This window comes from Podarcis cretensis, assembly GCF_951804945.1.
Source record: "Podarcis cretensis genome assembly, chromosome: 2".
In the NCBI taxonomy this organism is placed as follows: Eukaryota; Metazoa; Chordata; class Lepidosauria; order Squamata; family Lacertidae; genus Podarcis; species Podarcis cretensis.
The window spans coordinates 22,393,353-22,421,002 of record NC_137171.1 but is presented as its reverse complement, the minus strand read 5'-3'; the positions used below and the strand labels follow the sequence as shown (position 1 = coordinate 22,421,002).

Here is a 27,650-nt window from a genome sequence, read left to right as displayed (position 1 = left end):
TCAGGAAGGAGCACTGAAGACTGGAACAGAGTCATTAAACTAACATCAATGGAAAGGTGGCACGTTACTTGCAAAATGCCTGTGTTTATCCCGTCCCATGTGGGACTGGATCTCTGGTGGTTTCATGTGCTGTGGCAAGTTTAAAAAATAAATAAATCACATTTTACTTTTACCCCCTAAAGAGAGAGAGAGAGAAGTAGCTGCCTTCACCAGGAAGCAAAAACTGAATATTGTTGTGCTCGCCCCCGATGCACAATATTAATTGCTGTTTCAATAACTTCTTAAGTCCTAGACCAGCCTTTCTTCCCGATCCGAATGATGGAAGTCTGTACACGCTTGGTGGCAAGAATAATGAAGGCTTGACCGTACGTATAACCTAATCGGACAATAGCTGCATTGTTTCAATAGAATAAGACACATGGCGACACAAGTCATGCTTTCTTTTAGCGCACTCAAAGGCTATCCCTACTGCTCAGAGCATGTCTTTTCTGCCAGCTTTGATTTTTTTTAAAAGTAACTCTGCAGAAAGAAGCATGTCTGTCCTTCAAAGAACATCCTTTACCTATACCTATCTATATCCCAGTGCATGTGAACAAATCTAGTCTTGTGGTCGAAAGTTTTCCCATTCTGGTTCAGGGGCCAAGGATGTCATAGTTCACCAATTCATACATAACTGCAAACTTGAGGTTTGTCTGAGCTCGGAAGTTGGACGGGAAAATTGGAACAGGCAGTGATGGGGGTAAGAAAGGGCAGGAAGAATTGTGAGCCTAGTTGTCCTTTGATGTTACGTGAGAATCTGCCTTGTGCAGCAAAAGGGAAAAGATGCATCGTATGCAAACATAACCAGGAAGTGTGGCGTTCTTCGTTCAAATAAGGAACAGACCCACAAACAAATCTAATTACTATTCCTCTAGGCAGCAGACGTATCCATCGATAGTCACGCCGTGCAGAGATTTAGGCAGTTCTTGCACTTACCAGAATCATGTCCTACTTTGGCAATTAGCTAATGAGATTGTCAAGTTTTGGCGCCAATTTTGGGAACCTGTTTCCAAGAATTGATACACCCACATCATAGTGCCAGCTTTTCTGGATTCCCAGACACTTGCTGCAAGAACAGGAAGGAACTGAACCCTTTACGGAGTTCATTGTGAGCTTCATGAACATGTTTCTGACTTTATAATATGTCTAATTTACGGGAGTCTTATCAGACACTTTAGATAATTTTTCAGTTGTATTACACATGCAGCAATTTGCAAGAGATTAACCAGTTCTTGGGCACTTAATTATAGCCTTAAGGAATCACACTATTCAAGCAACCTTGTCAAGAACTACAACTTATTCCAGGAATACCTGGGTCCCTTATTTTGTATTGCTTCCAGTATTAATTTCAGTACATGCTGCCTCTGTAGTTCTTTCCAAATAGATGGACTGTTAAACAGCCATGATCAGACACCCTTACAAGCACTCGTTGCATAGTTGCTTCAGAGCTGCAGTTTTTTGTGATGAAATAAAAGAGATAATTAATGGCTTCGGGTGAGTTTCTTTTCCTCAATCTTCTACAACTTCCTCAATATAGCTGCAGCAAATAAATACTTTCTCTCGCATGCACCAAAAGACACAGAGAGGGAGCAAAATGTCTTGCATGCACAAGGCAATCCCTGGTATTGTCTGGGCTTGTTGTTGTTAAGAACCACGTAGAGAGACCTCTCTCTGTCCAATAGTCTCTGCAAGGGCTACATGAGGAATGGAGCTGGCATATGGCAGTGGCTTGTGTTCCCGATGTGGCCGTTGTTTTTTGTGTAGGTGGCAGACTTTTCCTGAATATTCTTTCTTTTGATCTCTTCTGCCCTTTTGAACGTTGATAAAAGTTACATAGTGGAAGGGCACCCTTCTAGACTTTGGAAAGTATATTAAGGTCCTGGGGGTAGCTGCTACACTACATTTTTTTTTACATCTTCCCACAAAGAAAGGAAAATTGCAGTGTGCTTACAAGCTGCTGTAAAATGCACCTGTGAGTCCAAACCAAAGGTCAGGCGGAACAGCTCTGTCTTGCAGGCCCTGCGGAAAGATGTCAAGTCCCGCAGGACCCTAGTCTCTTGTGACAGAGTGTTCCACCAAGTCGGGGCCAGTACTGAAAAGGCCCTGGCCCTAATTGAGACTACTTGAATGATGGCCATCTGTCCTAGGCACCTAGATACATGAACCCTATCCTAAGAGTATCTGCTGGAGCCTTTGCAGGGGGTTGGTCGAAATGACCTTCAGGACGCCTTCTGGATGTGCCGTTCTGTGATCCTGTGAGTGCAGCATCAGTGCTCTCAAGATCTCCTTGCTGCACGTCAGACATGAACTTCTGCATTAAAATAAGTATATCAAAATCAACGCAGAAGGGGGTGAGCCCCGGCTCCCATCTCTCTCTCAGGACCAGGGAGATGTCAGATTTGGTTGTTCAGTGTGGTAGAGGAAACATCAGACATGGACTGAGGAGATCAAGGTTCTTTGGGCCAGTCTGCCTCTTAGTCTAACGTACACTGTGAGGATAAAATGGTGAGGCGGAAGAACGCGATCCTTTAAACAAAAAACAAAAAAACTTACAAGTCAGTCTGTGTTTCTGTTTGGTACTAAAATGCATTTATATCTGCCTGTTTTCTGCTCATTGCTCCATATTAGTATAATATGTGTTGGGGCTTCGTGGGAGCAAGTGGCGCCTAAATTGTCACCGTTACCTCCCCCCCCCCCTTCTTGTGAGAAATGCACATTTGAACGTTTAGGAGGGAGAGAAGGGGGGGTGGGAGAGAGATAACATCTGTTTCTCTTTCCTGTGGTATTTCTCAAAATGGAGACCCAGATTCTATCTAGGACATGTGAGCAGTGTTGCAATATGTAATAACGTTGGGTGTGGGGAGAGAATAGCAGACCTTCCATTTTCAATAACGGAGTGGAAGAGCAAAAGGGGACTAAGGAACATCATCAGGCTCTTCCTTCAGAAGCAATTGCCATCTCTGAATTTTTATGTTTGAACTTGAAGCGATGATATGTTGTTGTAGCATTGGAAAGGTATCCAGGTCACAGCTTCACCGATGCAAGCCTTTTGTCGTGTCATATGACGCAGGGTACATGCAGATCGCAGATAAGCCCAAATAGCCCTGACGTACATTAATCTGCCAGAGCAGGCAAACCCCTAAACTCCTTCAACCCTAGAACGACAGCACACTTAGAAATGGCGTTTGCTGCTGATTTCTTGTTATCTCGCAAATCTCGGTCAATGCTGAATATGAAATTGAGATGGCTAAAGTGAATAATTCTATTCCAGAAACTGCCATTCACCATTCCCGAGCTAGTTCAAGCATCTCCTTGCCGCAGTTCAGATGGAATTCTGTACATGGGTAAGACCCCATTTGATTCCTCAAAGTTAGCTTGAGTGCATTTTAGGACACTGTCACAGAAGTTGTTGCATGGAAAAACTTCCCCTCTTCCAGCTCTTCTATCCCCATTGGTATTTTCTGGTATTTACGCCTAGCTTTTGATTCCTTAGGGATGCGGGTGGCGCTGTGGGGTAAACCACAGAGCCTAGGACTTGCCGATCAGAAGGTTGGCGGTTTGAATCCCCGCAACGGGGTGAGCTCCCATTGCTTGGTCCCTGCTGCTGCCAACCTAGCAGTTCAAAAGCATGTCAAAGTGCAAGTAGATAAATAGGTACCACTCCAGCGGGAAGGTAAACAGCATTTCCGTGCGCTGCTCTGGTTTGCCAGAAGCGGCTTAGTCATGCTCGCCACATGACCCAGAAGCTGAAGATGAGCGTCACAACCCCAGAGTCGGCCACAACTGGACCTAATGGTCAGGGGTCCCTTTACCTTTTACCTTTGATTCCTTACGACCACACAAAACCACCTGTGACACACTGTTTTGTCCCCAATCTTTTTAAACGTGTTTGTGTGTATATAATATCTTTCATGCTCAAAATAGACCTCTGTCTTAGCCAGACCACCCAGAGCTATCTCCATGTAGGTTTCGGATAGCTGGGTTTAATTTTACGTTCTGCACATTGACTGGAGTCACAGACAACACCCCTTGCCAGTTCCTTCATTGGTTTTGCATGGCTAGCATGCATCATTGAGCTCCGATAGGGCTCCTTGCTTGCCCAGGTGGAATTACAGTGATATGTGCTCCGCCTACTTTTGCTTCTGGCCCCGCCCACCACCAACGATGTTTCCCCTAGAAGGTTGCCTAGAAAGGAACATGACCTCCAGCTCTACCATAAAGCACACTGTGCTGTAAAAGCAATGTTCTGAGTATCCAGTTGCTGGTTGGCAGGAAACAGAGGAATGGGGCGTTTTCAGAATTGATTTTAGCAGTACTAAAATGCTGATATTTCCCATTTAGGAAAGAAGCAAGACAGCTGGTATGTGGTGGACCTCATGACAGGGGAAAAACAGCAGACCTTAACTTCTTCATTTGCCGAAAGCCTGTGTCCATCTACATCTCTCCTGTATCTTGGACGAACAGGTAACACACACACACACACACACACACACACACACCCTCTCCCCTGCTTCAAAGGTAACTTTTGAAAGCCAAGCCAGCCAGACCTGAAAGGAATAAGCTCATAGTAATGAAGTTTATTTAACATATCTAGATGAAGGCTTCATGCTAAAAAATCATTAACTTTCACCTAACAATGGGACTGTGCCGTTTGCATGTATTCGACGGAGTTTACAATGGCTGCTCGCCTTTTGGTGGATTGTTCGTCGTTTTATTTCATTCAAGCAGAAACAAGTTATCCCACGTCATCCACAAACTATTTGGGTCTTGTCGGAATGGCTGTTGAACAAGGCCAGGGAGGATCCATTTGGCCCAGTATCCTCTTGGCCACAGTGGCCCACCCCCTGCTGCTGGGAACCTGTGAAGGCAGTGGTAGCCCCCTGCCCACTTGTATCTGGTGTTATTCATGGGCAGGGACGCGGGTGGTGCTGTGGTCTAAACCACTGAGCACCTTGGGCTTGCTGATCAGAAGATCAGCAGTTCGAATCTCTGCAACGGACTGAGCTCCCATTGCTCTGTCCCAGCGCCTGCCAACCCAAACGCCTGCATGTTCCTGTCTGAACGTGGCCTTTGGTCTTTGAACTCAATAGCGTTTTTTCAGTAGTGCAAGATCCTGTCTTGTAACCATATCATTAGTCATAGCGCAGAAGCCAGGAGCTCCTCAACCCACAGTCTCAGAAATTGGAAAATACGCTTTGAAAGTTACAGGAGGCGCCGCTCAGCCATGATCTGTGAGATTCTAGCTTGTAAGACAGATACTAGTCCATATTCAGAGGCAGGTGTGTAGTTTCATGAACTGGAAAAAAAAGTCTATGATCAGAAATTGAGCAGCAAATTATAAGAGGAGTCAGATTTTCTTTTCAAAACACTGCAGGATGGGTGTTTAAATCTGCTAATCATGGGGAGGAAATTTGCAAAAAAATTACAATGATGTTAAGATATCCGCATACTTTGTTTTGAGGAACCTCTGGCAAGAGAGGTGGGTGCTTTGTTTTGTTTGACACAATATGAATTGAAATTTTGGGATTATTATTATTTTTTTGAACAGAGTACACCATCACCATGTATGATACCAAGAGTAAGGAGCTACGATGGAACGCCACTTACTTTGACTACGCAGCCACCTTGCCTGATGAAGACGTCCAATATAGTAAGACCTGGGGTTCTAATTTCAGGCTGAAATGCTAATACTGTACATTTCACATAACTATGAGTTCGCAAAGGCTTTGTGCGATTGCTTGCATCTCTTTCCCTTGCAGAAATGTCCCACTTTGCATCTAACGGAGACGGACTGGTGGTCACTGTAGACAGCGAGTCAGGCGATGTCTTGTGGATCCAGAATTACGGCTCCCCTGTTGTGGCCTTTTATATCTGGCAGCGGGAAGGGTTGTGGAAAGTGATGCATACAAACGTGGGCATCGAGACCCTGCGCTATCTCACCTTCATGTCTGGCGAAGTTGGACGCATCACTAAGTGGAAGTATCCTTTTCCCAAAGAAACAGAGGCCAAAAGCAAATTGATGTGAGTATAATTTCTGCCCCTTCTAAATGGTATTATTTAAAAAACATGTTTATTGTGTCAGGTCAACTTGGTTATTATCTAGCATGGAATTAAAACGTGCTTTCACTGTGGTCTCCCATTTCCTGCAAGTAAATAAATAATAATAATTGTACACTTCGCTTCTGGAAATTATCTAACGAAATCACCCTATATTAAATAATTTGCATGTTCACAGAGGGCTTTTCCAAATGATTGTTTTACTGTCAATCTTTATTTTTTTTAGTGCCGGACTGCTTCAGTACCAAGCCACCCCAAAAATACAATCCAAACAGATATCCAAGATGTGATGGGTGTAATGGGATATTCCTGAAACCGAAATCATTCATTTGATTTCTGTTTGAGGAATATCTCGTGTATCAGCAGCCTCTTGAGATGTTAAAATCTTCTAGCAAAATCCCTGCTCCATACCCCTGGGCTGCTTTTTGTGAATGTTCCCTTCCCCTGCCCTTTAAATATATTGGTAGACTCTTGCTTCTCCTTTGCCATAGTGTATTTCTTCCCTGTTCTTACAATAATCACTGTGATCCAAAGACTTCCTTCAGGGTCCCCAATTTTCACCACATTGATCCATGTGCAACATCTCAGAGTGACTGGGAGGTGTTGGGGGTGCTGAAATGAGATAGGCAGATCCACAGGAATCCAGGTCAATTTTTAAAAATCAGCCAATTACCTTACTTAGTGATAGCATAGCTCCCCCACCCCCCCGCCCCCATAGCAAGGAATATATTTCACTATTATTCCTGTACTGGAACAAGAACCATTATAGGTTTGTTTGGTTATTTGTCATCTGGGAAGGCCTGGAGTGACAGGAGATCAGGATATACGAACGTTTAAGTAAAGAAAAGAAAATAAGAGGACGAGTTGTATGTTTGTTTTTACAATACGCCATAAAAAACAACACTTACACAATTCAGTTTACTATCCTGCAGTCATGCTCAAAGATTTTATTTGATATTTCAAGATATTTCTGTGAAAATATAGTCATACATTGAAAGTCGAACACCTTGGAGCTCAGATGTTTTTGCTCCCAAACACCGCAGACCCACCGCAGTGATTGTTTCGGTTTGCGAATGTTCTTTGGAACCCGAATGTCCGCCGTGGCTTCCTATTGGCTGCAGGAGGTTCCTGCAGCCAATCAGAAGCCGCGCCTTGGTTTCCGAACTGTTTTGGAAGTCAAACGGACTTCCGGAACGGATTCCGTTTGACTTCCAAGGTATGACTGTAACGCAGTTTCAAAATTCAAGGACACCATGGGATTTAATAAGGCAAAGTTTGGGTTCAGCCCTTCCAAGTCAAGTAACTAGCACTATAAAAATTTTTTTTTAAAGCATTAACTGTATTTCCGTATTTAATTCATAATGCTTAAAATGGAGATACAGATTTGAATGCAGATGTGCAAACAGGAAGCTGTTGTAGCCCATAGAGATGAATGGCACTGGTGTAAAACATGGAAACGGGTTTTGTGGCTGTTGCTGTAGACTGAGCCTTTGGAACATTTGGGTCTAGTTATAGCTGTTTGTGATACTTTGTACTTCACTTTTCCAAAACAGACCTGGTTCTTTTTGTGCATATATTTCCGGTTGCTCAGCTTGATGTTATCATGCAATATATATAGTGATATTTGCAGGTGGTTGTGTTATACAGTGGTACCTTGGTTTATGAACTTAATCTGTTCCGGAAGTCCGTTCTTAAACCAAGGCGTGATTTCCCATAGCAGTGCGGGACTCAATTTACAAATGGAACACACTCAACAGGAAGCGAAACATGTTCTTATTCCAAGGCAAAGTTCACAAACCAAAACACCTACTTCCGGGTTTGCAGCGTTCTTAATCCAAGTTTTTCATAAACTAAGCTGTTCTTAAACCAAGGTACCACTGTATATGTATGGCGACACCTTTGTCTCTCAACCATTTCGGGTTCACCCGAAAATAAGTATAGAAGTACAGTCATACCTTGGAAGTCAAATTGAATTTGATCCAGAAGTCCATTCAACTTCCAAAACATGCGAAAACCAAAGCACAGCTTCTGATTCGCTGCAGGAAGCTCCTGCAGCCAATCAGAAGCCACAGAAGCTCCGTCGGATGTTCGACTTCCAAGAGAATGTTTTAAAACCAGAACACTCACTTACGGGTTTTGATCGTTTGTGAACCGATTTTTTCGGGACCCAAGACGTTTGAGATCCAAGGTACGACTGTATCTTAAATAAAGAAGTAAACTGCAGGCTTTGTAATATTTTCTTCCTGCCTCCCTTCTAGGCCAACGCTCTATGTAGGGAAATACTCTACGGGCTTGTATGCATCGCCATCGATGGTTCACGAAGGAGTGGCTATTATGGTAAGCTGGGCAAGAGGCCTCACCTTTAGGAAGGACAATTTCCAGAATCTGGAATCCAGATGCAAAAAAAACAGAAAGGAACCTGAGCTCTTTTCCTGCATTTCTTCGCAATAGGAATTCATAATCCAGTTTCTACAGTGTGCCTGTCGGTATCTGTCTTGGGTGTGAAATGGTTTTTAATTGATCAGTCCCATTGGGATGTATCATTGGAAGTGATTACAAAAATGAATAGATGCCTTAGGGTGAAATTTATGCATTTATTTATTTATTTATTTATTTATTTATTTAATCATTTGTCCCAATTGTGGGAAAATATTTTATTCGTGTAAATGACAAGAATCAAAGGCTTATTTTGTTCAAAGAAGAAAGGAATAAGCAAGCTACATGAGTTCAGCAAGCAGATAAGAATAATTCTGGCCATTTTAAATAGGGGGGAAGCAGAAAAAGACTCTGGTAAATTGTTTATTTATTTTAAGGCATCTATAAACTGTTTAATCATTAGCAATTCTAAGCAGTGTACGTGAAATTGAACCATACAGAGAATTAAAACAATACAAAGCCATCCTCAAACCGAAGATTGACTTAAAATGCCTGCTGGAATAAGGAAGTCTTTTGTCATGTTCAGATCTCATTTGGGAGCAAGTTCCACAAGTTTGGTCTAGATGCAATATCTGTGGCAACCATGGTTTCACTTTAATGACAAAAAGTAAATGGATTTGCATTATTTCCCTTTGATAATTGCTCTCCAAACCTTAATCTATTAAAAGTATTTTAGCAGTTTCATCAGTGAAGCCCTTCCTGTACAAGACTCAGAAACTGTCTTTGTCTTATCCCATAATTAGCATGGCTAAAGTACTTCTTTGCCATGCCCAGCCTTGAATTAATGACCCAAATAAAATACATGAAATTACCTTCTGAGCAGCTTACCGTATGTCAACCACAGAGGCGCTTTTATGGCCCGTGTTCTTTGAGCTCATTGTTTGCCTGAAACATCTGTTAATGTGTTAAAAATCGGCTTGAACATCCGTGGTATAAAATGAACACCCAATAAAATTTAAAAATTTCTTGTTATCTTTTTAAGTGTGACATTACTGCATTCAAAGAACAGGAAGTCATCGCACAATTTCCCTCCCTCTCTTTTTCTCTCTAGCCCCGGGGAAGTCCCATACCGCTGATTGAGGGTCCCAAAACACACGGCGTAACAATTGAAGAGTGTGTTATCACCCCCAGTACAGATCTGAAGTTTTCATCCGGATTTAAACAGAAGAACAGTTTGCGCTATTTGAGGAATCACTGGCTTTTAATAGGTATCAGGAAGTAAACATCAGGATTTTTTTCTGTGTTGCACTGACCTCTGGTGGACAGAATTCAAATTTTAAGATGCAAATTATATCCCTCAGATTTATTTAAGGGTTTGATTTAAGAATTTACCAGGGGATATGCAAAATGCAAATTCTTGATTTTAAATATTCAGTCGTGCCTTGCTCATACCATAAGATATCACGAGCAAGAACTTAAGAACTAAAAAATTAATGAGCAGGCATTTTGCAAATCCATTAATTTACAAGTTAACACACCATTTTACAGGAATAGTTTTTGGATGTATGAAGCTTGCAGTTGTATAGTTATCGGCCCATCGCTACAAGACATGATAGTGGATTAGGTAAAGGTAAAATACATGCCAAAGTTTAATACGTACTGGTACATAGTTAACTGTAGGAAATTCTCAACTACATCACGAATTACTCACTAATATGCAGCTCAGTCGGCAGAGCATCTTAATCTCAGGGTTGTGGGTTCAATATATGTGTTGGGGAAAAGATTCCTTCTTTGCAGGGGTTTGGACCAGGTGACGCTTCCAGCCCTACAATTCTATGGCCATTAGCTTTAGAAAGCTATTAAATTCATAGAGAATGTGTTTATCCAACTAGCAGGCTAGTGATAGCTAAATGGGCCCCTATATCAGAGCTGGGAAGCCTTTTGCAACCTAAGGGCCACCTTCCCTTCAGGGAAACCTCCCGAGGGCCACATACCAATAGTGGGCAGGGCCAAAGGCAAAATTTCAAAGAACTAGTTTCTGCATTTGACTAGGGATAAGTTTCCATACTTATGCCTGCTTGTGCCCTCCACCCAGATTGGCAAGAGGCAGTATCGGACTTGACGGGTGCATTCAAGCCAAGCTTGGGGAGTGTAGCAGGGCCAGTGAGGCCATCTTTTCCTCCTGGGAATAATAGAAAGCACGTTCTTGTTTCCAGGGCACCACGAAACACCGTTATCGGCCCCAACAAAGATCCTGGAGAAATTCCCCAGCAATTTGCCAAAGCGGCACGAAAATGTGATCCCGGCGGATTCGGACAAAGCTGCTTTTGAAAAGGTTGGAGGTCTCGTTTAACAGAGTCATTAGGAAAGTGTCATCATAGAATACATTCCACGTTGTGTAAAACGTATGCGCGTGAATGAGGTGGGGGAGACAGGGTTTGCATGGGATTCCTCAGTCATGTGCCTGCAAATTGCAGGATGCGCTTTTTTGTTGAGCATGCTTTTAAACCGATTGGGTGGGGGGAATCATCCATTAATTTTTCCAGTCAGATGTGTTTCTCACTTAGATGTTTGCCATGCCTCAAAGGAACAAGGTGCACACATCGGCCTCTGTTTCTGTTGCTCTGCCACAATATCTCAATCAAAATACGACCTTTACGTTCTCCCCAAACCAGGAAGTTTGTGGGTCTCCCAGCTGGGAGCAGTGTGAAGGCTATATTTTAGATGCGATCTTCTTTCAGAGGCAGCGGGGGAACTTGTACACCGTGTTCCTTCCTAGGTGGGTAACGTTCAAAGCCACTCAGTACAAACTCATTAGTATGAGTCCGTGGGCTTTGTGAACAGCACAGGAACACCTGATGCAGCAGTATAGCTAAAGCTAAGCAGGCGTGGAAGATCTCGGCCCCTTAGATGGGAGAACACAGGGAGCCCCATTTAAGAAAGGAGTATTAATATATATATAATGTTTTATATTTAAATAAATGCAACAGTGAGTTTATTGAGAAACATGGCCAAACTGCTTCAAAAGCAGCTTCGCAAGACCAGGGAAGTTCATAGGAAATAAGCTCTAAAGGATGGCAGGCTTGTTTCCTTGTTTTATTTTTAATCTGCTTAATAGCCATGCAAATACGATTTTCACTATCTTGGGTCGGAATCACGTCTTTGAAAAGCATGGATCAGTTCTTGATATATTTGCTTAGAAACACTGAGCACTGTGCAATCTCTAGCCACTTTTTATTCGCGCCCCCCCCCCCAAATCTTTTAAGGGTTGAAAATTTATTTTGTATTCATTTTCATGTTCCATTTTGGTATGTAAACTGCCTTGGGGGAGGGTTTTGCCCTGAAAGGTGGCATAGAAACATTAAAAATAGACCTTTGCCTAATTGTACGTTGTTAACTTTGCAAGCCATTATCCTTCTTGACAAGTGCCCTTTTCGTAAGCAGCTGGGCAGCCCTAATCGAGGTTGTTCCTTCCATGGAAGCCCCTTGAACTAATGCCGTCTTTGATTCTCTCAGGCAATCAATATGGGTGGCAGTTCCAGCAAGGACTTGCCTCCTCCCATTTCGGAGAATGCTGGAGAGACCCCCGGCCAGACGCCACCTCGACCAGAGGCTCCCGTCGATTCCATACTCAAGGACACAGCTACCGTCATCCTGAGCACTTTCCTGCTTGTTGGCTGGATAGCCTTTGTCATCACGTATCCAATGGTAATTGGCCAGTTTGCAGCATGCTAGTCTTGTGAATCAATAAGAAGGGCCGGCGTTGTTGGTGCAGACTAACAGCAAGAGCATGGACATTTTGAGGTCGTTTTTTATTAAACAGAGATTTATGCCCTCCCAAACATGACCTCAATAAGTCCTGATGGCAACTAGCAACGTAATCTTTAAAATAACCCATGGGGTACAAGAGAGTAATGCACATTTATATATTAATTTTATAAACAGCTTTCTTAAAAGTCTGCACTCCAAGAACTGGTCCTTAGTTAAGTCAGGGATATCTTTGTTCTGTATCAAATACAGTGGTACTTCGGTTTTTGAACGTAACCCGTTCCAGAAGACCATTCGACTTCCGAAATGTTCGGAAACCGAGGCACAAAGGGCGGTCTGCAAATTCAATAGAGAAAATTGTGGGGGAAACCTCAGCGGAAGCTGTTCGTCTTCCGAGGCGCGTTTGAAAATGGAAGCATTTACTTTTGGGTTTTGGGCATTCAAAAACCGAAACGTTAGAAAACCGAGTTGATTGTTTGGGAATACCCCACGCTATTTGGAGGGACAAAGATAAATAGCTACATCTAAGTGTGGGGTTGGGAAATTGCTTGAAGCTCTCCATGTCAGCTGCTTCCCACAAAAGTGCATGTTTTTATCTCAAAGTAAAACAATTATAATGTGCATTTTTATAATTATTGGGAAATGCATTTTAAATTAATTGCACTATGAATTTCCTGTTTGTTGACACTGTATGAAACCAGCGTTCCATGGTTGGAAGGTGTGAAAATTAAAGCTGTTAATGTTGAAGCTAACCGTGAGTTGTATCCAGAGTGCCCCTCTGCTCCTGGGAAGCTCCTTGCCCTGTAAGAGGGGATGGGGTGATTTTTGCAAATTCTCCTTTCTCCTGCAGCCTTCCACACTGTTCCAAAGGGGGCACCCAATTCTCTGGAGATTAGGGGAAGTGTGTGTGGGGGTGTGTGCACAGAGATGGAGGAATCAGCAGAAATTCTGTTCACGGAAACCTCTGCTTGATTAAAAACCCTACCATGAATGGAGGGATACAATTGGATACAACCTAAAGCCACAAAACAAGTACCGTATTTTTCACTCCGTAAGACGCATCTGATCATAAGACGCACCTAGTTTTTAGAGGAGGAAAACAGGGGGGGGAAATATTCTGAATCAAATGTTGTACTAAATTATTTAATAAACTACCGGTATATCAGAGGGAGAGGGAGAAGGACAGGAGCTGTATGTTTCTTTAGCGTGCGCGCTCAAGGAGCGACGAGCGGGGAGGCAGCACGGCCCCGAACGGACCCGACACAGGAACCCCAGCAGCCTCCTCTCATGTAAGCAGCTCATCTCCCGCTTTGCTGCTTTAAAGCGAGCTGAGCTGGGAAGGAGGGAGGGAAGGAGAGTCCGTCCGTCCATCCCTCCTCCGCGGCTCGCTTTGAAGCAGCAAAGCTGGACAGGAGCCGCTTACACTGTGTAAGCGACTCCTCTCCTGCTTTGCTGCTTCAAAGGAAGCCACGGAGGAGGGAAGGAAAGGGAGCCATGGATCCTCTGCTTGCGACTGCAGCGGGATCCCGCCGCCATCCGTAGGCATTCACTCCATAAGGCACACAGAGGAGGAAAAAAGTGCATCTTATGGAGCGAAAATGTACAGTAAACATTAAATGCAAGAAAAGCAGCAGTTGGAGATTCACAAAATAAAGTTTAATTTCCCTCCATATTCCTCCCCCCACCCCACCTTAAGAGTGTGCATAATCAGCAACAGCGACAACATCAGCAATTACAGAAACAGCTGGAGGAGAAGATACAGCTGTTGCAGCAGCAGCCTTTCAATCCTCCCATTGACTTGCCCCCCGAGGCAGAATTCCTGGATGGCTCCTGCGTCAGGCCAGAGAGCTCGGCCACCAGCTCACCAAACATGTCTCCAAAAGCATCCAACCACTCTGCCTATTCCAACGTCTCCGCTTCTGATGTCGGGAGCTGCCTTTCCACGGAGCAAGAAGAAGGTGATAAAAGCCACACTTAACCTTTTCTTGTAGATTCAGGCTGTGTACACATTGCCAGCTTAAAATGCAGCTAGGTTGTTCTCCGCCCCCGCCCCCATTCAGATAGGAAAAATGGATCAAGACACAGTATTTCATAATCAACCATAGGATAGATATTGATTGTGGCTAATGTTGCAAGTGCACCAATGCCCGAACCAGCAGTTTGGATCCAGACTAAATGGGGAGGGTATACACAGCCTAAGAATGTAAGACCACACTTCTACCAAGGTTTAAGCAAGCCTGGATGGAGAGATGTCAACAGCCCTCTGTCCCCAGCCTATTTCAGGATCAGGTGTAGAGATTATTATTTTTAATGAATCTTTTGAAAGTTTGGACATACATGAATTAGCATACATCTATTCCTTCAATGGGACGTGGGTGGCGCTGTGGGTTAAACCACAGAGACTAGGACTTGCCAATCAGAAGGTCAGCAGTTCGAATCCCCGTGATGGGGTGAGCTCCCATTGCTCGGTCCCAGCTCCTGCCAACCTAGCAGTTCAAAAGCATGTCAAAGTGCAAGTAGATAAATAGGTACCGCTCCAGCGGGAAGGTAAACGGCGTTTCCGTGCGCTGCTCTGGTTCGCCAGAAGTGGCTTAGTCTTGCTGGCCACATGACCCAGAAGCTGTACACCGGCTCCCTGGGCCAATAAAGCGAGATGAGCGCCGCAACCCCAGAGTCGGCCATGACTGGACCTTTTACCTTTTTATTCCTTCAATGAAGTTGGTTCAGTTCACCTTGTATGACACCGAGGACTACCTAATCACAGTGTCAGTCTTGGGAACTTTTCTAGACAATCCTTGTATTGTATCCCAATGCCCAAAAGCTAGGACAGACAGCACATTCCCGGTTTAGTTTTTGGCAAGCAACCAGCTGGAAGAGAGCTCCGCAGTTATGGGACAGACACTGAGCACCATTCTCCATGTGCCTCCATTGCGGAGACTGGTACACAGATGGTACCGTCAGTTGGCATTAGAAATTTCAGCAGAATGTCAGGAGAAAGATGCAAGAATTGCTCATCCTCCCATCAACATATGCAGTAACAACTCCTGTCAGGTGAAGGTTGGGTGCAGGATAAGAACATTGTTATGGCAATGCAATTGTTGGTCTTTGCTGTTACCCCTACAGACTGATTACACAGCTTAGTGTACAACATAAATGAGGCCAGATAGCTCAGTTGGTAGACTGTGAGATTCTTAATCCCAGGGTTGTAGGTCTGAGCCCCACATTGAATGAAAGATTCCTGCATTAACAGGGGGCTGGACTAGATTGGGGTCACTTCAACAATTCTATTATTGCAACTGGTGTTGCTAAATCTGAATACTTTAAAAGAAACCAGTTAAGTCCTTAAAGGTAAAGGTAAAGGGACCCCTGACCATTAGGTCCAGTCATGGCTGACTCTGGGGTTGCATCGCTCATATCGCTTTATTGGCCAAGGGAGCCAGCATACAGCTTCCGGGTCATGTGGCCAGCGTGGCTAAGCCACTTAGTCTGGTGAACCAGAGCAGCGCATGGAAACGCCGTTTACCTTCCCGCCAGAGTGGTACCTATTTATCTACTTGCACTCTGACGTGCTTTCCAACTGCTAGGTGGGCAGGAGCAGGGACTGAGCAATGGGAGCTCACACCGTCATGGGGATTCGAACCGCCGACCTTCTGATCGGCAAGTCCTAGGCTCAGTGGTTTAACTCACAGCGCCACCCGTGTCCCTCCTTAAGGACCCGTTAAGTCCTTCAAGTACCCTAAATGTGAGCCTTTAAGTGCCATGTGAGAATATGTGCCTAAAAGGTGCCATGGGTATGTTCATTCCCCCCCTTTCCTCTCCGCCCTCCTCCAGATGAAAACATGGCCACTATAGCAGTTGGAAAGATTTCGTTCAACCCGAAGGATGTGCTTGGACATGGAGCTGAGGGAACCATTGTTTACAGGTAAAGCACCAGACATGAATGCTGTACACCAGAGGCAAAGGCTTCTTCCAGACTATTGCTCTATTGTGGGAGGGATTCGATTGCATTCTGACAAATTCAGGTTATTGCACCATTAGAGTAGACTTGGTGTTCTTGCAAAGCTAGCTTTTTTTTAAAAAAAAAAGTAAAAGTAAAAAAGACGACACTTTGCAGTAAGGCAAATGCACTGGCAAGTGTAGTATAACAATTTCTTCTTGACACAAAGTCGCATGACCTCCCCACAAGCCAATTGAAATGAATGCCCGGTAAACTGTTGGTGTTGCATAAGTTTCCCACCAGCTTTGTGCAAACAAATCGGGATGTGGATGCTCAATAAACAGGTTGCCTGGAAGCACCCGAGGAGTGCTTATTAAGCCAGTGTCTGTGGTTCTTTTCCTGAGTGTGTGTTGGAAGAAACAGCTCTTATTATCTAGAGAGCCAGTGTGGTATAGTGATTAAGAGCAGTGGACTGGTAATCTGGTGAACCGGGTTTGCGTCTCCGCTCCTCCACATGCAGCTGCTGGGTGACCTTGGGCTAGTCACACTTCTCTGAAGTCTCTCAGCCTCACTCACTTCACAGAGTGTTTGTTGTGGGGGAGGAAGAGAAAAAGAGATTGTTAGCTGCTTTGAGACTTCTTAGGGTAGTGATAAAGCGGGATATCAAATCCAAACTCCTCTTCTTATTGCATTTTCTTTAAACATGCATGCCTATATTACTTGTACACTTGCTGATGTCTGTGTCAAATGTTCACATTGGGCAGGATTGAACTAACAAGCCCTGCTAGCGGAAGCTCACACATGAACTCTTGCTAGCATGATGAGCTCATGCTAGCACCCCAATTGGCTCAGGGGGTGTGTGGGGAGGTCAGATCATTTGATTAAACAGAGCTGCAAACAGAGCTGCTTAGTGCTACTTTGAATGGCTCTGTTTCTTTCCATCTGTTTCCAGCACCGAAAACTAATTTCATGGCCTTCAGAGTTAAAGGTTTGCATGGTCTCTGTCACCATATTTATTCCATACTACATTAACACTTTCCAGCTTATCCTTCGAAGTACAGAGTGGGATTGACTGTAGTGTGAGAGGCCCGTCCACTTGCACAACAGGGCTTCTCCTTCCCTCTGCAGGCATCCCAAAAACTTCCTCTGGAGGGTTGGTGGATTCCACTGAAGCAGATAATGAAAGTGCGCAGAAAGGCTGGAGGAGCAGAGAAACTAGAAATTTTATTGCACAGGCATTGGATGCCACCCACACAACAAGAAAAAAAGAAAAGTCAGAAAAGGAAAAGAAAAACACAAAAAAATTCTTACTGCGAATCTCTAATTCTCGTTACATTGATAACTGACTTCCTCAAATCCCCTCTAACTGAATTTCATTATAACCCCTGTAGAGCAGTTCTCCAAATTCATGTTTCTAATAATATTCACTCCTTTCATTTACTATCTTCATCTCTTTTATTAATATTCTAATCCTTAATATTTACTACCACTTACTCTGCCCCTAAGCCTATTTGTTACTTCCAAGAATTTTCTAATTATCTTATATCACAATATTTAGCTAAATATTCTTTAAATTTCTTCCAATCCTCTTGTGTCTCCTCTTTCTTCTGGTCGCGGATTCTTCCAGTCAGGTTGGCCAACTCCAAAAAATCCAACATCTTCATCTGCCAATCTGCTATTGTTGGTATTTCTTGCAATTTCCAATTTTTGGCTAATTTTCTCTGCCACTCTTTGAGTAGTTGCTTCTCTTGCTTATTTGTGTCTCTTGTGTAGGAAAAAGTATGGCACCCCTTGCAGCATAACTGCCATCTTTGTGATGGCCACACAAGTGAGGAAGCCATCTCGTGCATCAACTTACTCACATGTTTATCCATACAGACCAAAACCTTTCTCTTTCCAACCCAGAATAAAATTCCTTCAATACAATTGGAAGCATGGTAGCAAGGCAAGATCCTAGCTGAGTAACACAGTTAAATGCTAAGGAGTTTCTCTGCTGTATCTACAGGGGGACATTTGACAATCGAGATGTTGCCGTGAAGAGAATTCTCCCCGAATGCTTCAGCTTCGCTGACCGGGAGGTGCAGCTGTTACGGGAATCTGATGAACATCCAAACGTGATCCGCTATTTCTGCACGGAAAAGGACCGTCAGTTCCAATACATAGCTCTTGAGCTCTGTGCCGCGACTTTACAAGAGGTAAACTCTTGATTATACATGCATTTGCAGCTAAAACTGGGAGGGCTTGGCAGTTCGAAAGAAGAGAAGTTTCCATTTTAAGTTACAGTAAGGCCACAACTTACTTGGGGGGTACAGTCCAGGGATCCAGCCTAAAGCCAAAATTGCATATGGTCAAAACATGTTGAGTTCAATGGTGGTGGGATTTTCAGTCTTTTCCTGGATGCCCAAGCGTATTGCCAAGTGCACGTTAAATGTGCATAAGTTGCAAGCTTACTGTATCTTTTTCAAGCTTGATTGTGTGATGGGGTGAGAGCTTTGCATCTGAATAGATTTTTTTTCTATCCTATATTTTCAGTGCATAATATGGCAGTGAATCACACCCAGGAAATTTTCTAGAGGCGAATAGACTGCTTCTATTCTAATTCTCTCCCATTAGCACTAATTTAAGCATACAAGATCATACACAGAGTGCAGGGAATACCAAGCTGTGCAGCTAAATCTTCTGCATGTTCACTCAGAAGCAAGTTCCACCGTGCTGAATGAGGCTTACTCCCAAGGAAGTAGGCATAGGACTGCAGCCTTAAACTCATTTTGACTTTGTTTATATGCAATTCTAGTATGTGGAACAGAAGGACTTCAGTCAGCATGGTTTGCAGCCGATCACCCTCTTGCAACAGACGATGTCTGGTCTTGCGTATCTCCACTCTCTCAATATTGGTAAGAAACCGTTTTATTTTAATATCCAACGACTGCAGTGGTTCAATTTTTTTCTCTCTCAGAGAAAATTAGGATACTTAGAGCTGGGAAGGAGCAATGGTATTATTATTGCTAGATATAAGGCCGTCGGTGCACATTGCCCCTTTGTAGCGTAGGCTTTAGTTAGGGGCTCAGTTATAATAGGGTTTGGAAATATGACAACTCACCCCAGTGTAGAGTGTGTGTGGTCCCCAGTGAAGCCTTAAAAGTTTTGGAAGGCAAGAACAGATTTGATAGGGAGCGCAGGTGGCACTGTGGTCTAAACCACTGAGCCTCTTGGGCTTGCCGATCAGGTCAGCAGTTCGAATCCCCGCAACAGGGTGAGCTCCCGTTTCTCTGTCCCAACTCCTGCCAACCTAGCAGTTCGAAAGTGAGTAGATAAATAGGTATCGCTGCGGCGGGAAGGTAAATGGTGTTTCCATGCACTCTGGTTTCCGTCACGGTGTTCTGTTGCGCCAGAAGCAGTTTAGTCGTGTTGGCCACATGACCTGGAAAGCTGTCTGTGGACGAACACCGGCTCCCTTGGCCTGAAAGCAAGATGAGCGCCGCAACCCCATAGTTGCCTTTGACTGGACTAAACCGTCCAGAGGTCCTTTACCTTTTTACTTGTGCTTACTATGTCCTATTGTGATATCACATACTTAGCTAGAAGCACATGAGAAGGTCTGGGGTCAGCATCTGAAAGTGCAGGTAAGGAACCTGAGTTTCCCTCTGGTGCACAGTAAAGTAGTAATGTCCTCCAGCCCACCCAAATTTAAAGGAAAACTGGGAATGGTCTGTGCTGATGGAGTAAGCATGTAACATAAGCCTGTTGAATTGAGAAAAATGTATTTTAGCAATACAATGGCTCTTTTTACTATTTAGAATCTCTCTCTGCTTCCACTTTCTTTACATAAGTGCACAGAGACCTGAAGCCGCACAATATCCTCATCTCCATGCCGAATGCCCACGGAAAGGTCAAAGCCATGATTTCCGACTTTGGCCTCTGCAAGAAGCTTGCAGTCGGCAGGCACAGTTTCAGCCGTCGGTCCGGGGTCCCAGGCACTGAAGGCTGGATTGCTCCAGAGATACTGAGTGAGGACTGCAAAGAGAACCCGGTAAGTCGGCTGCACTTCTTCTTAGGACCTGAGCCTGGGCCATATCTGGTTTTGAACATGGTGATATATCAGCAGCTAAATACTGTGATATGTTGATCAATATCACGATGTCTGGAATGTATCTCAGCTGCTGCTTCCTCCTGGAGAAGCCACATGGCCTGTCATGTCTCCCCTGCATCTTTCAAACTAAGCTTGAGGTTTAGAGACTTCAGTACAGTGGTGCCCCGCAAGACGAAAGGGTTTTCCGTTTTTCGAGGCACTTCGCAAGACGAATTTCCCTATGGGCTTGCTTCGCAAGACGAAAACGTCTTGCGAGTCTTGTGAGTTTTTTCCCTTTCCCCCCCTTTTTCTAAGCCACTAATAGCCGCTAAGCCGCTAATAGGGATGCTTCGCAAGACGAAAAAACCGCTAGACGAAGAGACTCGCGGAACGGATTATTTTCGTCTTGCGAGGCACCACTGTACTGAAATGAATTATTTTTTATATAAAAAAAACAACCCACAGCAGATTTGGCAGAGTTATCTGACTAGTATACAATGAGTGAGACATGGGTGTTAGGTCCTTGAGCTCTGAGTTATTATAATTAAAAGTTGTATACCTGTAGGTCTCATCCAAAGGTGCAAGAAAGTTCCTTATGTTGCTGCCAATAACTTGCATACTTTCATTTGCTGTTACATTTCAATCTCTCTTTTAAAATGCTTCTCTTTCCAGACACACACAGTGGATATTTTTTCAGCTGGATGTGTCTTCTACTACGTGATCTCTGAAGGCAACCATCCATTTGGCAAATCCCTGCAGCGGCAAGCCAACATTTTGCTGGGTGCCTACAGCCTAGACTTCCTCAATCTAGAGAAGCATGGTAAGCAAACAGAAGTTTTCCATTATTCTGAAGCTGTGCACTTCTGTTGTTTCCAAAATAAATGTATATTTATACCTAGAGAAAATACAACCGTGGCATTCAAGAGTTGTTAGATAGATAGAGAAGGAGACTCAGAGTTCAAATAGAAACTGAACTTTGCTCGTGGAACTTCACAAAGTTGCACAGACTCTTCTGTATACATATTTCTTTCTCTTTTTTTCAACAGAGGACATAGTTGCTCGTGACTTGATAGAGCAAATGATAAGTACAGATGCTCAGAAGCGTCCTTCGGCTAACTGTGTACTAAAGCATCCATTTTTCTGGAGTTTGGAAAAGCAACTCCAGTTTTTCCAGGTGAGTCGCAACCCTTTGGTCTGCTATTTAATTTTGCAAGCTTAAATCTGCACTGGATTATATACACTGAAATACTACATTTCAGAACCCTATACTGTACTGCATTTGGGCCTGAGGCTGCTTTGGAGTGATAATTGTGCTGAGGGAGCTGCAGTCACTAATCTTGGGGCTGCTGGAGAACTAGACTTCTGCCATTTACTGGAACCTTTTACTCAACATAGGAATCTGCCTTATACCAAGTCAGGCCATTTGCCCATCTAGGCCACACGGGCAGCAGCTCTCTAGGGTTTCAGATAGAGGGAGTCTCTTCCAGAAAATGTCGAAACGGGAACCTCTGCCGGGGGGGGGGGGCACATAATTCTGGAACCGAATCTCAACAGGCCATAAATGTGTGTTGTCGATTTTAGGATGTGAGTGATCGTATAGAAAAAGAATCCCTGGATGGTCCAATAGTAAAGGAGCTAGAGAAAGGAGGCAGAGCAGTGGTGAACATGGACTGGCGGGAGCACATCACAGTCCCTCTGCAGACAGGTGAGACTTCATTTTGTGACCTTCATATAGAACTTGTTGGGGCTACTTAAGACTTAAAATTTATTATTATTAATAATACCCTGCCCTCCCCTGCCAGAGCTGGGCTCAGGGCGGCTAACACCAGTAAAATTACAGCAAAATCATAATAGAAAAAAACCCAATTTAAAATACAGGTTAAAATGCAGCCTCATTTTAAAAGTAGCCCATAGACCACAACCATAAGCAGAGGGAAACATGAGGGTCAGACTGAGTCCAAACCAAAGGCCAGGCAGAACAGCTCTGTCTTGCAGGCCCTGCGGAAAGATGTCAAGTCCTGCAGGGCCCTAGTCTCTTGTGACAGAGCATTCCACCAAGTCGGGGCCAGTACTGAAAAGGCCCTGGCCCTAGGTGAGACCAATCTAACCACCTTTCGACCTGGGACCTCCAAAGTGTTGTCATTTGTGGACCTTAAGGTCCTCCGCGGGGCATACCAGGAGAGGCAGTCCCATAGGTACATCACTCTTACTGATCATTCTTCCACTATAGAGTAAAAAGAAAAAGCAAAACCACTTGTTTCTTTATTTTTCTTTTGTGGTACCTGGCTACCAAGAGGAAAGAAATGGGCAGCTTGGCTTGAGTTTTTAATTATTCCAGTTTTACTTCTTGCAGATCTTCGAAGATTCCGATCCTATAAAGGCGGCTCAGTAAGAGATCTCCTGCGGGCAATGAGAAACAAGGTACGTGAATTCTGAGAAGCCAACTGCATAAATACCAAAGCATGTTTTTAGGGTTGGAGGAGCTGGGTCATGGCGTCATGGGGCTTGGCCTTCTCATGCACCAAGGAGGTTTGGTGCCTGAGGTGAAGCCCTTGTTGGCAGGTGGCACGCTGTGCCATTGGAGTGACCACCTCCCACTGGACCGCCTGCCCACCCAACACCCTGCAAGGCCAGCTCTGCAGGACTCACCGGGGGCTGTGAGCTCTTGCGTCCTTCTCATGGTGCCCTCCAGCTGAAGGGTGGCTGAGAGGCTCGCAGAGCGTCGTGAGGAATGCACTCTACCTCCCAGCGGGGTAGAGCGTGTTAACCACACTACCACACTTGCCAGGTTCTGCCCACCACAGGGCCCCTTCCTTGAAAATGTTAGGGAGGCTGAATCCCCCCCCAGATGTAGGCCTGGGCGATTGCCCAGGATGAGTATCAGGGGCCAACTACAATGATGGCTTCACTCAGCTGTGTATCGCAAGTGAAACTGCCACCTCTTGAGTCCCTACGCTTCTTTAAACTGCTTGGCTGAGGAGCATGCCCTGGCCTCAGCTAAACAGTTTTACGGAACCCCCAACAATGCGGGCTCCGTTCGACTTCCCCTCCTGAGGCAGGCCAGCGCATGCTTGTCTTGGCACAGGGATTGGCGGTGGGCTCTGCAAGGCACGGACAGGGTAACTTTGCACCCTGCGCCTTGCGGTCTTCGCCTGGGAAGGTGGGCTGCATCTTTTTCCTCCAGGTGTATTTATTCCCCCTGGGAGAAAAGAGACAGCACGGGCAAAGGTGAAGGCAGTCAAACACACAGAGCCCTAATATCCCAGCTGCTCAAGCAGCAGGGACATTGGGGCTCACTCAGCCTAGCGGGCAGGAGCCTTTTCTCCACCCAGCTGAGCAGCAGGCCGGGGAAAAGCGCTCCAGCTCCTGCAGTGAGAGCCAACACTGTTTCACCCCGCGGATTATTGCCAAACTGTGATCTGAAAGCCTAACATTGCCCAGCCCTCATCTCCAACACCACTGCTGCAGGGCACATTCACACTGCCCTGGCAGCTCTGCGAGGCCAGGGTTGGACCAAACGATCGCAGCCTTGCAAAGCAGCATGGTGGGCACACTCATGTGGAGGAGAGGCTGCGGCTAGCTGAAGGCATTGGGCTGGAGCTCAGTGAAGGAAAGGGGCTGCCACAGTGTCTCCACTGCTTTTGTCCTCAGGTCACTCCCTCCTTGGTGGCTTCACCTGGCAGCATATTGCAGGTGAAACCAATGCCGCTTCCAAGTCCCTCTGCTACCAGGGCTGCTAGGAGCAGCATCAGTTTCACCTGCAATACGTTACTCCCTAGGCTTCTTCAAACTGCTCTGCTGAGGCACCCACACATTCCTCAGCGGAGCAGTTTAAAGAAGCCCAGGGGGCTGAGAGCCAGTGTGGTGTAGTGGTTAAGAGCAGTAGACTTGTAATCTGGTGAACCAGTCTCCTCCACATGCAGCTGCTGGGTTCTTTGAAGTCTCTCAGCCCCACTCACCTCACAGAGTGTTTGTTGTGGGGGAGGAAGGGAAAGGAGAATGTTAGCCGCTTTGAGACTCCTAAGGGTAGTGATAAAGCGGGATATCAAATCCAAACTCCTCCTCTTCTAAAAGCCCAGGGTAGGGACTTCATTAACCTGATCTCGTGAGCCCCAATGCCTCAAGCCAGAAGGACATCAGGGCTCACTCAGCTGGGAACAAGCTGCACCGTCCCTGCGAGGAGCCTGGTTTGAGGCAGCCTATTCCTTCCACCTCATCGGTCTGGGGCCAGTGCAGCTTGTTCCCAACATCAGGGCGTATCGCCAGATTGCAGTGTTTGGCTGGTGATACATTGTGATGTTGAAAACCTGACACAGGCCTGGCCCTGTGGCTCCAGCCTCGAGGGTGCCTGGGGTGATGCCTCTCCAACCCCTCTGAAGAATTGAATACCTTGTGATTCTGCCTTCTTTTCCTTCCAGAAACACCACTATAGAGAACTTCCGCCCGAGGTGCAGGAAACCCTTGGTTCTGTCCCAGATGACTTTGTACGTTACTTCACCTTGCGGTTCCCTCACCTCCTCCTGCACACCTACCATGCTATGCAAATCTGCCGCCAGGAAAGACTGTTCCAGCCTTATTATATGCAGGACTCAAGCAGCCACGTTCTTTCTGCAGGTGGTGTTTGAGAGCCGGAGACTCTTTGTTCTTTGCACAAACAGGGCTGTGAAACAGGCCTGTCCTTAGCAGGGTGACTCGAGGGACCGTCAGAGAGTTGAAAATCCTCTTTGCGAGTCCCGGACTTATCCAACGTGCCTTGAACTCTCTGCCTGCTCTGACTCAGGAAAAAGGGGCTCCGGGTAGGAATCCAAAGAAGATGCAGAAAGCTTTATCCTACAGAAGTCGGGAGCGGTCGAAAGGAAATTCCCAAGAGGAAAAGTGAAAGGGAGGATCTAAAACAGCTCAGCTTGGCACAAGCAACATTATTCTCAATGCCTACACTGTTTGCTCTTTACATACCGGCATTCAAGCCACTTTACTGCACAGAACAGTAAAAAGACAGACTGAAACCGTAACATTGCCAAGCCCCTTATGGATCTCAGGAAGGAGCCTTTTAAGTGTAGCACACCATTTCCAGCCACTTTTGTTCCACTGCCATGTTGTGCACTTGAAGCAACCAGGGACCCTGATTTTTAATGGGAAGTGGCAGATTCAGCAAAACGAATGCAGTGGTTCAGCGAAGAGGCTAGCCCTCCAAATACTAGTTTTAAAATAGTTTTGTGTAGACATAAAATTATATCCCTGAAATCGCCAACTGGAAGCATCAGCCCAAATACTAATAGCTGACAAATACAGAAGGATTGGCATGCTACGGTATTACAAATCCAGAAACCTTCTGGACCAAGGTTTGGCTTTGGCTATAGTGCTGGAAATCCCTAATTCCTTTAGAGAAATCCGTTCAGATGTCATTTCCGGTTTCTTTCCAAGAATGTGACTAGCTTAATAGTGTGGTTTAGATGCAACAGTTGACACAGCTAGAAACCCTCCTTAATTTTATTTGTAAATCTTAATTTGTTTAGCCAGAGAAAACAGAGCTGGCGGTTTAAAAAGGTACAGGAAAACCTGTATTTTTAAAATTTTTAGAAACTCAGTCTCTTGGGAAGCTATGAAGAGAGGCATCTGCTTCCCATCTCGAAGGATGCAGTTTCCCTTTTCAGTGTCCCTAAAACAGTGATGCACAGGGCATGTGCAGAAAGCATTAAGAATTCCCACTGATGTGCTCTCCAATGTCATATTTGTAGTATTCTTTTACCAAAAATATTTATTTTACATATTTATATTTATTTAATTTTTACTTACAAAGTGGTACCACTTTGAAATGGTACAAGTGTAAAGCATGCCAAATATTTTTTAAAATAATGAAAATAGTAAGTGAATAAACAAAAAAAGTAAAATCCGCTCTGGTGCAGTAATCTTTTAAAAAAAAATTTAGGTTGACAAGGAAAAGGTATACTGCATCTTTTCAACCAAGCATGTTCATTAGATCAGGATAAAATGTTCTCTCACATAAGGAAGTTTTTAATCTGTGTGGCTGTACTCTCTGTGTGTCTTAAAAGGAATAAGTTATTAATGGTTAATTATATGATTGGGCATTGGTATGGGTATTTGGTTTTTTTGCTTTGTCTTTTGTCCTCATCATTTTTGGGCCTTACATTACAGGGAAATTGGGGTTTTTTTTCCTAGTTTTATAATGCAACAGCAGATATCAAGGTAAGATATGCAAATATGGACGTTACAGGATGTGAACGCTTGAAAATGATGGTAGTCTTAACCTAACTTAATTGAAAAATCATATTGGCTATTTTTGTAGCTCTACTTGTACAGTACTTTTATATTTCTTCTAAATAAGAAATTTACACAAAAATTAAAAGTAGATTTTGAAACAGTTGTATGGTGTCCTTTCATTTTAAAATGGCGTGCATAGGATCGGGCAAATTCATGGAGAATAAGGCTATCAATGCAGTAATGCTTCTAAATACCAGTGGCTGGAACCTGCAGGAGAGCAGAGTGCTTGGATTCTGGCTCGCTTGTTTCCCCCAGGCATCTGTTTGGCCACTGCAAGAACCAGGATACTGGTCTTGACAAGTCACAGGCCTGACCCGGCAGACTTTCCTTATATCATTTTTTAAAAAATAATATCTTTTTATTAATTTTAACATATAAATTATAATACATACCACAAAACGTCACATCTTATACAATCTATTTTTGTTTTTTGTTTTTATAAATATTTATTGAGATTTTTTAAATACAAAAATGCAAAAATAATAAACAATATGACATGTATCATAACATATTTTCAAAGCTTCTTTGGACTCCCTCACGTCTCCCACTCCCACTTGCATCATTATAAAACTTTTTCCAGCAATTTATCAACTTGTTTACGTTCTTAAATCTCATTCATTTAATTTAATCTAATAATTCTCCAAAAGGTTTATATTTTCCTCAATCTCACTTATCATCCAGATTACGTCTAATTTAGTGGTGCTCAATTATTTATGATCTGGCATCCTTCTTAACATTCAACCAAATTACAGTGTTTTTGTAAATAAATCCTAAATTTCTTCCAGTCTTCTTCAACCCTCTCCTCTCCCAGGTCTCGGATTCTGCCGGTCATCTCAACCAATTCCATATAGTCTATCAGTTGCATCTGCCATTCTTCCAGTGTGGGTAGATCTCGGGTTTTCCAGTGCTTGGCGATGAGTATCCTTGCTGCTGTTGTTGCATACAGGAAAAAAGTTCTGTCCTTCTTTATCACCCTCTGGCCGACAATACCCAGGAGAAAGGCCTCTGGTTTCTTGGGGAAAGTATACTTAAATACCTTTTTCAGCTCATTATATATCATTTCCCAGAAGGCCTTCACTCTAGGGCACGTCCACCAGAGGTGAAAGAATGTTCCTTCATTCC

The 27,650-nt window shown here is 44.3% G+C and overlaps 1 protein-coding gene and 1 long non-coding RNA gene across 2 annotated transcripts in view; one reads left to right on the top strand and one right to left on the bottom strand.

Moving 5' to 3' along the window:
- Positions 1–26,626, top strand: part of ERN1 (endoplasmic reticulum to nucleus signaling 1) — a 65,445-nt gene extending 38,819 nt beyond the window's left edge. The window contains exons 4-22 of the mRNA XM_079965384.1: positions 287–365; positions 3,311–3,383; positions 4,381–4,503; positions 5,588–5,689; positions 5,799–6,060; positions 8,355–8,433; positions 9,584–9,740; positions 10,689–10,807; positions 11,989–12,180; positions 13,937–14,198; positions 16,072–16,162; positions 18,183–18,372; positions 18,972–19,071; positions 20,008–20,207; positions 20,919–21,066; positions 21,293–21,420; positions 21,828–21,951; positions 22,600–22,667; positions 24,665–26,626. Coding sequence (XP_079821510.1) covers positions 287–365; positions 3,311–3,383; positions 4,381–4,503; positions 5,588–5,689; positions 5,799–6,060; positions 8,355–8,433; positions 9,584–9,740; positions 10,689–10,807; positions 11,989–12,180; positions 13,937–14,198; positions 16,072–16,162; positions 18,183–18,372; positions 18,972–19,071; positions 20,008–20,207; positions 20,919–21,066; positions 21,293–21,420; positions 21,828–21,951; positions 22,600–22,667; positions 24,665–24,871 — 2,704 coding nt within the window. The 3' untranslated portion in view covers positions 24,872–26,626. The remainder of the gene's footprint in view (positions 1–286; positions 366–3,310; positions 3,384–4,380; positions 4,504–5,587; positions 5,690–5,798; positions 6,061–8,354; positions 8,434–9,583; positions 9,741–10,688; positions 10,808–11,988; positions 12,181–13,936; positions 14,199–16,071; positions 16,163–18,182; positions 18,373–18,971; positions 19,072–20,007; positions 20,208–20,918; positions 21,067–21,292; positions 21,421–21,827; positions 21,952–22,599; positions 22,668–24,664) is intronic.
- On the bottom strand, positions 22,488–24,917 carry LOC307210135. The gene is made up of 2 exons (XR_013835858.1): positions 24,779–24,917; positions 22,488–22,646 (listed from the first exon to the last, which is right to left on the bottom strand). It is a non-coding gene; the product is annotated as an uncharacterized lncRNA (long non-coding RNA).
- Positions 26,627–27,650: the final 1,024 nt, after the last annotated feature.